General features: G+C 38.6%; 1 protein-coding gene across 2 annotated transcripts; it reads right to left on the minus strand.

Moving 5' to 3' along the window:
* Window positions 1-1,170: 1,170 nt before the first annotated feature.
* Window positions 1,171-4,973, minus strand: LOC18013562 (B3 domain-containing transcription factor ABI3). 2 transcript variants are annotated; one of them, XM_006418640.2, is made up of 6 exons: window positions 2,763-4,973; window positions 2,495-2,587; window positions 2,229-2,329; window positions 2,057-2,103; window positions 1,873-1,949; window positions 1,171-1,770 (listed from the first exon to the last, which is right to left on the minus strand). In XM_006418640.2, exons 1-6 carry the CDS (start codon window positions 4,461-4,463, stop codon window positions 1,603-1,605), a joined length of 2,187 nt encoding a protein of 728 aa, XP_006418703.1. In that variant the 5' UTR covers window positions 4,464-4,973; the 3' UTR covers window positions 1,171-1,602. The 2 variants fall into 2 exon arrangements, 1 of the variants encoding a protein (XP_006418703.1); XR_002898271.1 differs by lacking the exons at window positions 1,171-1,770; window positions 1,873-1,949 and having other exon boundaries at window positions 2,077-2,103; window positions 2,229-2,333.
* Window positions 4,974-13,894: the final 8,921 nt, after the last annotated feature.

Raw genomic sequence — 13,894 nt, forward strand, 5'->3', positions numbered from 1 at the left:
ACATATATGAATCATCATCGATAAAGCCTCTAAACCTAAACCCGAATGATGCAACTCACATAAATCAAATAAGATCACATATTTCAAACAGCAAATCATACTACATATATGAATCATCATCGATATACCCTCTAAACCTAAACCCGAATGATGCAAATGGAAGAAACCATTAACCCATCGCATAAAAATTGAACAATTATATCATCAACCATGCAAGCGAATTTGTAATAGAGTTAAAGCACATGTATTTCACTGTAGTAAACCGCAAATGAAACCCCAAAATAAAGGCACACAAAATTTTCCCCAAATTTCAGAAAACCCTAATTTCATCGCATATAAATCCATCACATATATCATCAACCATGCAATCCAATCCGAAATAGAGCTAAACCGAAACAAAAACCATGTTTTCTACCCAAATTGCAACCCCGAAAGAAAAGCCCCAAAATTTTTCCCTATCTCAAAAAACCCTAATTTCATCGATTTGAATTTCATGGAAATCAGTCAAATACCATACAGAAAATCGATTACGGGTATCAAATAAGAGGCAAGCATCCGTAATCCACCCAAAATCCCCAAAAAAACACCGATTTTGGATTTCCAGTTTTTCCCCAAATATACGAAACCCTAATCCTACGAATTCGTTAAAAATAAACCGAGAACTGAAGACCAAAGGATTACCTTGACGATGAGACGGAAGCGCGATGCTAGGATTACCAACCCACCAGAAAAATTCGCCGGTTTGAACATAATCGACGGATTCTCTTGAATCGCCAGAGAAGGAAACGAGAGAAAGAAAAAAAAATATCGGGGAAAGAGAAATAAATATTGGGCCGATAATTTTTTTTCCTCATCCAAAATTACCTCAATTTTCCTCCAATCCCCTCAAATTACGTAGATAAGAGATGGATTCATCAGGTTCAACCGGATGAACCGATCCGTCGAATATGAGCTTTTTTCCTTTTTTTTTAATTGCATTTTGCATGGGGATGAACCCCTACTCGACATGCTCTAACTACATAAGAAATCAAAAATACTATTGCTAATCGAAATGACGTATAACTAACAAGAATATTAAGTATAACTATAAGTATAACTTTCCTTTCATACAAGTCTAACAAATGACGTAAAGACTCTTTGCGAATAAGAATAACTACGAACATTAACATTTTATTATTATTTATTAGTATCCATAAAACACATTTATACTCACAAAACATTCACATATATGTAAGCTCAACTATTAGAAATGAGCTTAATACGTAGAATAAAAAAATTACAACAACAAAGAAACTGTAATCATCTCTCCTTGAATATAACACAAACCACCATTTCCAGAATTAATCATCTCTACAATATCCAGACGGTAAAAGACCCAAAAAAAAGAGAGTTAAAAGGACTCGAGAAAGAAAAAGCAAAAAATGGAGTAAAAACCTGGACCTCGACCAAAAACTTGCCTTTAATCATGACTGTCCATTTGTCTAAGAGATCCCATGCATGCACGAGTAGTGGCACACTTAGATACGCTGCCATTTTTCCTTTTTTTCGCCTCTTTATTATTTGTTACATATAATAATAATATATTTATATATATATTTTTTTTCATTTAACAGTTTGAGAAGTTGGTGAAGTCGCGAGCACAATCGCCGACGGAGAGTTGTTGTGAATGCTCCTTTGCGACTTGCTTTGTCTCTTCGTCGCAGCTGCTGACGACGGTGGAGTCTCCGGCTTTTGTCCCGCCGGTTGTCTTACTTTAACCCCTCGTATCAACTGTCATAATATAAGAAAATTTAATTAATGATGAGAGAGTGAATATATTGAAATTGAATCAAAGAAGACGAAAACGTGATGTGTTTTTTTTTTTTGTCTTACGTATTTTCCACACTTGACATCGGAATATATGACTATGAAGTCACCTTCTTGGAGCCCATTTGTTTTCACAAAATCGCCTGCAAAATGTCAAGGAAATTAGAAAAAAAATAGATAAATCAAAAAACAAAAAACGATTTAAAGAAATGAAAATGTATTAATGTGTGTTATGTTTTCAAAATCGTACCGGTGTTCTCGAGGAGATACATCCTGCTTTTGTTGTTAGGCCAAAATCTGCAACTCATATAAAGAAGAAAATTGAACTTACCAAAGATTGGTCGAGTTCCAATTCTTGACAAATACATGATCATTGTATACATTAATTAAACACTAACAAGTTCATTGATTAATGTAATTACCTATAGCGCATGTTCCAAACACGAGAGGTTCCAATGTCTTCCATGGCGAGAGAGATGCCGTCTCTTGCCTCTAGCTCCGGCAAGTGCGTCTCAGCTTCTTTCTGTCTCACATTTTTTTTATAAATTCAGTAAAAATTAAAATTAAGCAAGAGAGTGAAACTAACAAAAATTACCAAATATATTTACATTTAACAAAGAAACTAAAGAAAAAAAAATATAGGAAAAAAAAGGAAAACAAAGTGTACAAGCAATTCGAAGTTAATTACTTTTGGCAAGACGATTCTTCCGAGATTACCCACGTCGCTTTGCTTCAAGACTTTCTGCAATAGAAACCGCAAATTCTTTTCTGGTTTCCATCCCTAAAAATGAATCAAAAACAAACCCAAAATCAAAATCAAAGTCATTTCATTTTCCATTGCAAACATAATCATCAATCATCTTCTTCAACAATCAACGATTGGTGCAATTACACAACTCTTTTTGCATGTTGTTAAAATCTTAACAATGAGAAGGATGATTTTGCATGTACCGTACCTGCCGGCGATCTGGCACCACCTGCTGACGTGGCATAGCAGAAACAGAGCCAGCTCGGTCCATGGGTGGTAATTGAGTCTCCATCGCCGGTAACTGAGCTGCTCCCGGAGGTGGCACAGCCGGAACATTAGGCCAATACATCCAAGTCCCGCCGGTAGCAGTTGCAGCCACCGGATTAAGTTGTGGAGCCACCACAGGACAGGTTTCTCCGAGTTGAGCCTGGTTTGGATTATTGTTGTTGTTGGTATGTCTATGGTGGTGAGACAAGAACCTCCTCTGTCTCGCCATCCTTTTCTTTCTTGCCTCTTTAGTTGCTGAGGAACACAAACGCAGCAACCTCTGGTCTCTTATTTGTCCGGAAGGAAGATAAGGATATTGATAAGGATTCATGTTGTATCCGTTAAAACCACCTCCAGGGTCTTGAAATGGACTATACGGCGAGTTTGGAGGCATAGCGAACTGCTGATGTGGCATGGGACCAGACTGTGGCGGTGGCCATGACGGTGGAGATTCAAGTAAAGGAAGATACTCCGGTGGTGGTGGATAGTTCGGAGCAGGCATGTATCCAAAACCTGGATCCGAGACAAAAGCCGGTTGTTGTGGTGGCTGTGGAGGAGGAACCCATGTGGAAGGTGAGAAACATGTTTGGTCAGACGGTGGGATTATACTGTTGTTGTGATTAGGGTTAGGGTTTTGAAAAGGGTCTTGTTGGTATGACTGTTGATAAGAGAGATTGTTGCTTGTGTTGGTGCGTCTTCTTTGTAGATGATTCGTTTGGACCCATTCAAGAATCAGCTTCAAAAGCTGTTTCATCGCTTCTTTACCACCGCCTAGCCTTCTCGCAGCCGACTCAATCGTCGCTTTCTTGATCTTCACTTTCCTCAAATCCTCAGCCGACACAGTCTCCTTGTTGTTTTTGAGCCACTCAAGAAACACACTCGCAAGATCATCGTCTTGTTCCAAAGACGAATTCATCATTTGCATGTCGTCTCCTCCACTGTTGTTATAGTTCTCCATCATCGGAATAACCATCTGGTCTTGTCTCTCGAGCGTTTGGTCCATCAAGTTAGGGTTTTGCGTGTCGTCGTCTTGGCTAAAGATGGCTGATGTATCAAAGAACTCGTTGCTATCGAGTAGATCCATGTAGCCAAAAGTGTCCATCATATCAATGCAATCACCACCACCTTCGCCGCAACCGAAGCCTTGACTGTTCTCTAACGGAATCTCCATGGAAGCAGTGGATTGCAATGCGGCGGCAGAAGACTCTACATCACAGTTTCCTGATCCGTATTGGTTTTGGTTATGAGCCGGATCTTCACCGTCTGATCTCAATATAGCCCAAGAAGCAGCGGAGGAAGTTGAGGAAGAAGCTGCGGAGGAGGAAGAAGCTGAGGAGACTATTGCGTTGACAGGAGCCGGAGATGTTGAAGACGATGATGATGACGACATGCATGGGAAATCAGGAAGCGTTGGTAGATCTCCGTAGAAGATTGATGGGTCATGATGAACAATCAAATCATCATCTTCATGATGACCATGACCATGATGATGGTTATTGTCTCCTCCATGGTCATCTAGCCAGATCTCTCTACTGACCCCATCCATTCCATCCATCAAAACAGCATCATCAGCGTCTCCGGCGAGTATTCCACAGTTCTCCGCCAGATCTCCGCCGTTGGCCGTCACATGCAAGCTTTTCATCGGTGTGATGGATCCGTGTATAATCCTTTCTCGTGGAAGTAGAAATGATAAGAGAGAGGGAAAGTTAGGGTTTTTTAGTATTTTGTACGGATAGATAGGGTTTGTATGTGAATGAGGAGGCAAGAAAAAAGGAAAGATTACCCAACTTGGCTTTAAATCTAATCCTCAAACAACATAAACTATCTGGCTATCCATCTCCATACATATACACATATATAATCTTACAAAGTATTATATAACCTTCTGAGAATCAAAACTTGATGATGAGGTTAAGATTACATAAAGAGAAAAAAGAGGATCCACAACATATGAATAGATCCGACTAAAGCTATTCCCATAAACTTCAGATAAACAAACACAAATTGTAATATGGTACGAATTTTGCTTGTAGATCTGAAGTACAAGGGATGTATTTTGTTCACAGAGATTGGTCCTTTTTTTCTAATGAAAGAGGTTTATGTTTCTAGAGAGGAAGAACATATGAACAGGCCAATATCTAATCAAAAACCGTTTGGGTTACTCTGAGGAAGGATAAATACAAGAAGACTCTCTTTCTTTTATTTTGACGATTATGGAGAGATACTAAAAGCAATAATATTATTATAAAACTATATAAGAAACATTATTAAAAATCACCCGAAGAAGAAAATAACTTAAATAAGAGAGGCCCATGTGTGTTCCAGTTTGTTCCATGATATATATGGAAGGTTTTTTTCACTACTATAAATTAATTTTAAAATAGTATAAATAGGTAGATTACATTGAATTGAACCCTTTTTCTGGTCGATAAGTGCAAATTTTGTTTTAAGTTATTCTATTTCTCTTTTGCAGCATTCAATTAACTCAGCAAGAAGAAAAGGAGAGAGACGAGAGTTTTTTTAAGAAAAGGAGAGAGTTGTAACAGTTTTTCAGCATTTGATTTTTCAAAGAAGACAAAAAGCAAACGTTTAAATTTGTGACAATATTGACAAAAATGTTGTGCTCATCAATGTTTAGAACATTTAAAGCTCGATTTTAGAAATTGAATTTCTCTCTTTTTGTAAGACAATGTTTTGAAGAGAAGACACTGGTCTTGGTGTTCAAAATAAAATTAAAAACCAAATAAATTGATCACACACATTTCTAATTGATCAAAAAATAAAAACCGCATAAAATAGAACTCCCCTCGTGCCGCTAGTATCTAAAGGTTAGTACAGGAGTTTGTGCCCACAAGCCATACGTTCGAACTTGAGTGGTGAGACCAAGCGGTGGTTTTTTATATTTTAATTTAGTAATAAATTATAAAATTTCCAATTATCAACTTTCTATTTCCTATGTGCACAATCTCACTTTTACAAAAGTAAAGTTCCTCGGTCGGTTTTAAATTTATGTCGCCAAAAGACTCGAAAAAACTTGCTTGCACTTTCCTATTGAAGTGGGGAAGAGGTAGATATACGGATAACCTGAAATTATTACTTTTAACATAGTTACATAGAATCAACATACGTGTTGGGAGAATTTGTTGTTGTGCCATGATATATAAAAAAAAACTAAATTCTTATGAGATTTAAGATTTTAAATTTTTTTTTTTTTGGTAAAAGGATTTTTAAATTTGTATAAAAAGCGTTAACATTTCCTTGTCCTCCGAAAAACATAACTCTAAAAAAATTAAGTAACATTGTTTTATGATAATGTAAGTACTGTTGTGAAAACTTAGAAACTTTATTAATCACTGGAATGTATATATAGAGTACATAGGGAATCTAGGTTAAGTACAATGCCCTGATGGGCCTAATGGGCCGGTATAAGAGTCCATATATGATATGTGTTATAACACTCCCCCTTGGACGAGTGAACTGGGTCAGCTACTCAATCGGGATCTCGATAATGCGCTGGGGAATGTTGCCTCATTAAAACCTTACCAGGAAAAACCCAGTGGGACAAAACCATGGTGAAGGAAAAAGAGTACAACACGCATTACTCCCCCTGATTGTAGCATCACTGCAGATCTCTAAGTCTATACATTCCTATCTGTTTGACGAGCTTCCGGTGTGTTGAAGTAGGCAATGATTTGGTGAAGAGGTCAGCTGAATTCTCACTGGATCGGACCTGCTGAACGCTGAGAGTGCCGTCCTTCTGCCAGTCTGAGGTTGAGAAGAACTTCGGTAGAATGTGCTTCGTCCGATCTCCTTTGATATATCCTTCCTTGAGCTGAGCTATGCATGCCGCGTTGTCTTCATACATCACCGTGGGCTGTGTGTCTTCGTCCATACCACAATCTCTGCGGATGTGCTGAGTCATGGAGCGCAGCCAGACGCATTCCCTACTAGCCTCATGAATGGCTAGGATTTCAGCATGGTTTGATGAAGTGGCAGTGAGTGTCTGCTTCATTGATCTCCAAGAGATGGCTGTTCCTCCATGCGTAAAAACGTAGCCAGTTTGAGACTTGGCAGTGTGCGGATCTGATAGATATCCTGCATCGACGAAGCCGACTAACCCATCTTTATTTTGGTTAGTATAGAAGAGTCCTAAGTCTTGAGTACCTCGAAGGTATCTTAGGAGATGTTTTATACCGTTCCAGTGCCTCTGAGTTGGAGATGAACTATATCGAGCGAGGAGGTTCACGGCGAAACATATGTCTGGTCTAGTGTGACTAGCCAGGTACATTAACGCTCCTACAGCACTGAGGTATGGCTTTTCAGGACCAAGGATTTCTTCATCATCCTTTTTGGGACCAAGAGGGTCATCACTTAAGCTTCTAACTACCATTGGGCTGGTCAATGGGTGAGCTTGGTCCATATTAAATCGCTTGAGTACCTTTTCGATATAAGCCGATTGATGCACAAGGATTCCTCCTTTGATGTACTCAAGTTGTAATCCCAAACAGTATTTTGTTTTGCCTAGGTCTTTCATTTCGAATTCTGCTTTTAAGCAGTCGACTGTTTGGGAGATCTCACCAGATGTTCCGAGGATGTTTAGATCATCCACGTATACTGCTATGATTACAAATCCTTTGTTTGAGTACTTCTTGATGAAGATGCATGGACTGATGGGGTCATTTTTGTAGCCTTCTTTGATGAGGTAATCGCTGAGGCGGTTGTACCACATACGCCCACTTTGTTTCAGTCCATACAAGGATTTGTTCAGCCTGATGCAGTATTGATCTCGAGATGCATTTTTGTCTTTTAGTTCAATGCCATCTGGGAGTCTCATATATATTTCGTTGTCCAGGGGCCCATAGAGATATGCGGTTACAACATCCATTAACCGCAGATCAAGATTTTCTCTTATGGCCAGACTTATGAGGAATCGGAATGTTGTTGCATCCACCACTGGAGAATAAGTCTCCTCATAATCGATTCCGGGTCTCTGTGAGAATCCTTGTGCTACAAGCCGTGCTTTGTATCGAACGACTTCACCGAGTTCGTTCCTTTTGCGCACAAAGACCCATTTGTGGCCCACTGGCTTGATGTGTGATGGGGTCCGGATGATCGGACCGAACACGTTTCTGAGTTTGAGACTCTTTAACTCCACGTTTATGGCTTCTTTCCATTTTAGCCAATCTGTTCGATGTGTACACTGTGTTATTGACGTGGGTTCTAGATCCTCTTGCGTGAGCGCAACATCAAGTGCTACTTTGTATGCAAAGAGTGCATTTAAGTCGACTTCTTTTCGATTCCATTGTATTCCGGACATATTGTAATTGATGGAGATCTCATTGTTATCTTCTGAACCTGGAGATTCGGCGTCCCGAACTTCCATTGAGGGTTCATTAGATTGAGTCTCAGCCGCGGCTATGTCTGATATTGCAGGAATCCCGGTTTCGGTTATTGCACCTTTCTTTGATTTCCGGGGATTCTTATCTTTGGAACCGAGAGGTCTGCCCCATTTGAGACGTGGTGCAGACTCTGTAGCAACTTGGGTCTGTCCCGTTGGGACAGCTATTCGTACTGGTGCATTACAAGCTGGGATGTACGATTTGGTTACTTTGGTCGGGTCAGCAAAGGAATCTGGCAATTGATTAGCTAGCTTTTGGTAATGAATAATCTTTTGGATCTCTGAATCACATTCTAGAGTCCGAGGATCTTGCCAATTTAATGATGTTTGATTCCATGAAAGATCTTTGACCAGCTTGTTTGTCTCACCACCTAAAGAGGGATATACCGATTCATCGAATTGGCAATCCGCATATCTGGCCTTGAAGAGATCTCCAGTGGTTGGCTCGAGATATCTTATGATGGTGGGAGAGTCAAAACCAACATATATTCCCATCCTTCTTTGAGGTCCCATTTTGGTTCGATGTGGTGGAGCAATGGGTACATATACTGAACACCCAAATGTTTTGAGATGGGAGATGTCTGGCTAATGACCCGAGAGTAGTTGGGATGGGAAATATTTGTGTTCACTAGATGGCCGGATGCGTATGAGTTCAGCAGCATGTAATACTGCATGTCCCCATGCTGAGGCCGGGAGCTTTGATCTCATGAGTAATGGTCGGGCTATCCATTGAATGATTCAGCCAATCCATTTTGAGTATGGACATGTGCTACAGGATGTTCCACGGTTACCCCTATGGCCATACAGTAGTCATTAAACGCTTGTGAGGTAAATTCACCAGCATTGTCAAGGCGGATAGTCTTTAGTGGAAAGTCAGGGAAATGGGCCCGCAATTTTATGATTTGGGCCAAGAACCTAGCGAAGGCTTGGTTCCGAGAGGACAAGAGACAAACATATGACCAACGGGTCGATGCGTCTATAAGGACCATGAAGTACCGGAATGGTCCGGAAGATGGATGTATAGGTCCACAGATATCACCCTGGATTCTTTCTAGGAAATGAAGTGTTTGTTTAGAGATTTTAACTGGTGAAGGCCGAGTGATCAATTTGCCTTGAGAACAAGCTGTGCACATGAGGTGTTGAGGATAAGCTCGGTTTTCTTTGAGGGTATGCCCTTGAGAGTTTTGAATTAGTTTACGCATCATATTTGCACCGGGATGACCGAGCCGGTCGTGCCAAATAGTATAATCAGTAAACCGGGCTTTGAGAGTGGTATTAGCTTCAATCATACTGACTTTAGCATGGTAAAGTCCAGTAGAGAGCGCGGGTATGGTTTCGAGGATTTGTTTATGGCCGTCTACGGTTTTAGTGACTATGAGGGATTCTTTGTTCCCTTGACCTTGGGTTTCTATGTGGAAACCATTCTGTCTTATATCCTTGAAGCTCAGAAGATTTCTCTTCGAACTAGGAGAATATAGAGCATCTGGTATTTCAAGTTGTGTGCCATTTGATAGCAACACATAGGCATGGCCATATCCTTCGATAAGGTTTGAGGGACCCGCGATGGTGCTAATATTTGCGGTTTGATAGGTTAGGTTTATGAAGTAACTTTTGTTTCTTAAGATAGTGTGGCTGGATCCACTATCTACGACTATGGTTTCCATTTGCTGGTGTGCTTTATTATGAATAGAAGATAGAATTCAGTATTGAGGAATTCAGAAAATGTGATAAATCATAAAGTAAAGCAGTGTCTGAGAATAAAGGCAAATGGAAAAAAAAATGAAACAAATCCCAAAATGAAAAAATAAAGAACAAAATCAAATTGTATCAGAGTTTCAGATGATTGAATTAATCGAGGAGATCAGCTGTTTCATAGTCCATGGGGTCGGTCTGCTCGTTTGTGGTGTTCTCATCATCAAGGAGGTCGTCACCTTCCAGGTTAGCAGCATCGACTGGCTAAGTCATGTTGGCTTCAGCAGGAGCTTTTCCGTACTTCTGGTATAGATCGCAGTGGATCTTGGGGGTGCGACATTGCTTTGTTGGGTGGTTGAACATCCCACATCTGGTACAAGCAGAGTGATCGGGGTTGGTGTGGCGGGTCGGCTTGGTGATGCCTCGACCACGACCAGGACCATAACTGAGGTTAGGTCGGTTGCCACGACCATGTCCGCGTCCACGTCTTCCATGTCCATGTCCTCGGCCATTACCACGTCCATTACCACGTCCACGGCGGTGATCTGAGGATCTATCGGGTTGAACATGGTAGGACTCTTGACGAGAAGCTGGGACAGGAGCCGATCCCGGGGGCCTCATAGCGCTGTTCCTCATAAGCAGCTGGTTATTCTTCTCAGCGAGGAGAAGACAGGACAACAAGTCTTCGTACAATGTGTGTTTCATTGCACGGTATTGTTGTTGGAGCACAACATTCTCTGTGCTGAATGTGGATAATGTTTTCTCGAGGAGATCATTATCTGTCACATCCTCGCCACAGAGTTTCCGGATGGCAACAATACGAAAGAGTTCGTTGTTGTAATCATCTACGGATTTGTAGTCCTGGAACCGAAGGTTCTTCCAGTCGAAATCTGCCTGAGGCAACTGGACCATTTTCTGATGGTCATATCGCTTTTTCAGCGCTTGCCACAATTCAAGTGGATTCTCAAGAGTGAGATATTGCTGCTTAAGGCTCGGGGCCAGATGATGGCGTATGTGACATATCGCCTGAGACTGTCCCTTACGGGATGCGGTGTTACCGTCGGTAATACACGCATCGAGTTCTTTCGATGCGAGGAACAAGCGCATGTCTAGGGCCCACTCGAGGTAGTTATCCCCGGAGACGTGAAGGGCTTCGAATTCACATTTCTGAATGTTTGACATCTGAAACATGAGATTGATTTTGTTAGGGATTGTTTTGAGAAAATTTTGAATGCTGATGATGAAACTTTCTATTTTGAGAATATTTCTATTTTAGGAAAGTTTCTAAATTTGGAAAGTTTCTAATTTGGGTAATTTTCTAAATGAGGAAAGTTTCTATGTCGGGAAAATTTCTATATGAGGAAAGTTTTTATATGAGGAAACTTTCTATTAGAGGGAACTTTCTCGGAAATAGTAAATTTTAAAGGGTATGGTTTTAGTTACCCCGAACATGATGTCGGTTTAATAGCTGTGATTTAATCGGTTAAAGCCGAATATAATTTCGGTTAATGAGAACCAGGTTTAGCCGGTTTTAGGCGGTTTAGGAGGAACCCTAGGGGAGCCGAATATGATTAGGGTTTTATCTAGGGTTTTAACGGTTTGGAAAACATATTTTGGATGTGATTTCGAGATCTATAGGATCTGTGGTCGATGGTTTTAATAATTTCACAAGGACAACAAAGAAATCACGTGAAAAGGACTAGGGTTTAAGCATTATGACTTACGATTTTGAAGATTACAAAATCGTGAATCAAGCTTAGGATTTAGGGTTGATTTTCTTAGTTTATTCAATCAAGTGTTTCAAGCAAGAGAATCAACAATCAAATAAGCTGCAACAAGCTTATTAAACATGAAGAAAATCGAATAGGTTTATGCCATAAACATGGCCAAAAACGGTTGTTAGGTTTTTGTAGATTAGGGTTTTATAAAACGAGTTTAAAACCTTTGAAGATGCATAAACTTGTAATTTAAACAATCAATCAACAAGTTATCAATCAATCATCAGAGTATCAAACACTTTCAATCAATTAGAGATCGATTTTTTTTTTTTTTTTTTTTTTATAAGGTTTTGAAGTGTTTAAACAACAGGTTCTATGGCTCTCAGTTTTAAAAGATACCTTTTCCACCTTTGGATTTCTGACAGGCTAATGAAACTGGGAGCTAATAGACCTCAGTTAGCCGCTACAAATTCCAAGGATTGATCACCAAAACTGGAGAAGCTGCTGGTTGAAGAAGGAAAAACTCGGATATGGTTTTTTTTTTTTCGATTGATCGTCGTGTACTGTAAGTGTGCGTGAGGGCGCGTCCGACGTTGGATCGACAAACGGTTTTCACCAGTAGATTCGTCTCGTCGAGGGCTTCGATTTGATATGTAGATCGTCTTCTGGTTCCTCACGGTTTGGAAGATATGCGTCTTTTAAGTTTCGACTTGCTTTTAGGGTTTTGGTGGTGGCCGGATTTATTAGGATTTTTCGCTCAGAGAGTCTTATCGTGCTGATAACGTGTTGTAAAAACTTAGAAACTTTATTAATCACTGGAATGTATATATAAAGTACATAGGGAATCTAGGTTAAATACAATGCTCTGATGGGTCTAATAGGCCGGTATAAGAGTCTTACTTATTTGTTTCTTTATTTGCTGGTTGGATTTTTCAGATGAGAAGGATTATTTTATATGTCAAACTCCCAAAATTATAGGTGTATCGTACCGATACACGTTATAATTTATGTCCACTACTATATTATTCTTTTAAATATTTTCATAACCTAATATTTTAAATATTTTCATAAAGATAAGATAGATGCATAAGAAAAACTAATAAAACCATGTTACTAAATAGTTTTAATTTGTTTCTATTTATGTAACAAAATTCATGCCTACGCATGATTGGTCTGTACTTACCTATTTATTATTAGATATGTATATATCAATAACCAATTATGTTCATGCTTATGATTTTTTGTACACAATAAAATATATGTCGTATAATTCATGTATAAACGTCTGCATATACAACACACCAATATATTGTCCAACTACCAGCATTTGTCAAAACATTGGATGTTTAATTGAAAATCATATGTGGAATACTAGTTATCTAGCAACTTTCATGATAATTAGTGGAAGAGGAAGAGGAGACAGTGGAACTGAGGTGGATCCTGGAGATTAAACAAGAATCGAAGGGGAAAAAATCAATGGTGGATTCTGGAGATTGAAAATATTAAAAACTAATGAGAAACGGCTGGTTTTGAAAGTTGAAAGTTAATTATTAACTAAAAATTAAACTATTTAGATAAAGTTAAAAAACATAAATAGTACTCTTAAGAATTCATTTAATTTTTTTGTCGATATTACTTTCGATTCCTTTGGCGTTTATATGAATATATTTAATATAAATTAAAAGTTTGAAAACGGAAAATTGTGTGCCAACTAAATTGATAATTTTGCTCTAATATTTTTAAAATATGAGAAAGTTAATTTCCTCGAGTGAATCTAAACTTATTAGTAAGTCGATAATTGTCTGTATTTGTTATCATTTTTTGAATTTTCCATTTAACTGACGAAGAGCATCGTTTTAACACAGTTTATATAGATTCATAATTTTTTTTTTGGTTCAAAAATTCATAAACTTTTAAAATATACAAATACGTCTTTACTAAATATGTAGTAACTATATGTAAAATGGATTAAATTCATTTTTTTTTGAATAATGTGTAAAATGAATTAAATGTGAAAATTATATTAAAAAAAAGAAGAATACTAAACATGTAGTAACTATATGTAAATGGATTATGATATCCAATTAATAAGTTTTATACTGGCGTTGTTTACTTTTAAATTTCTCATTGAGTTATATAAATTTAAAATTATTTAAAATATTTTATCAAACACTTTTCTACATAAAACATTTCTGTTCTAAATTTTGATTGTTAAATGAAGAGATACGTGAAAATCTAAATTTAAGCATTATGGATCACCTTTGT

The sequence above is a fragment of the Eutrema salsugineum genome, unplaced genomic scaffold (genome assembly GCF_000478725.1).
Source record: "Eutrema salsugineum unplaced genomic scaffold, Eutsalg1_0 scaffold_4, whole genome shotgun sequence".
Lineage (NCBI taxonomy): Eukaryota > Viridiplantae > Streptophyta > Magnoliopsida > Brassicales > Brassicaceae > Eutrema > Eutrema salsugineum.

Excerpts from the sequence above, each read along its gene's own strand:
- LOC18013562 (XM_006418640.2), bottom strand. The coding sequence starts at position 4,463 with ATGAAAAGCTTGCATGTGACGGCCAACGGCGGAGATCTGGCGGAGAAC. Across the intron at positions 2,104-2,228 it reads GTTTGGAACATGCGCTATAG|ATTTTGGCCTAACAACAAAA; the intron begins GTAATTACATTA and ends TATGAGTTGCAG. Across the intron at positions 1,950-2,056 it reads GTATCTCCTCGAGAACACCG|GCGATTTTGTGAAAACAAAT; the intron begins GTACGATTTTGA and ends GACATTTTGCAG.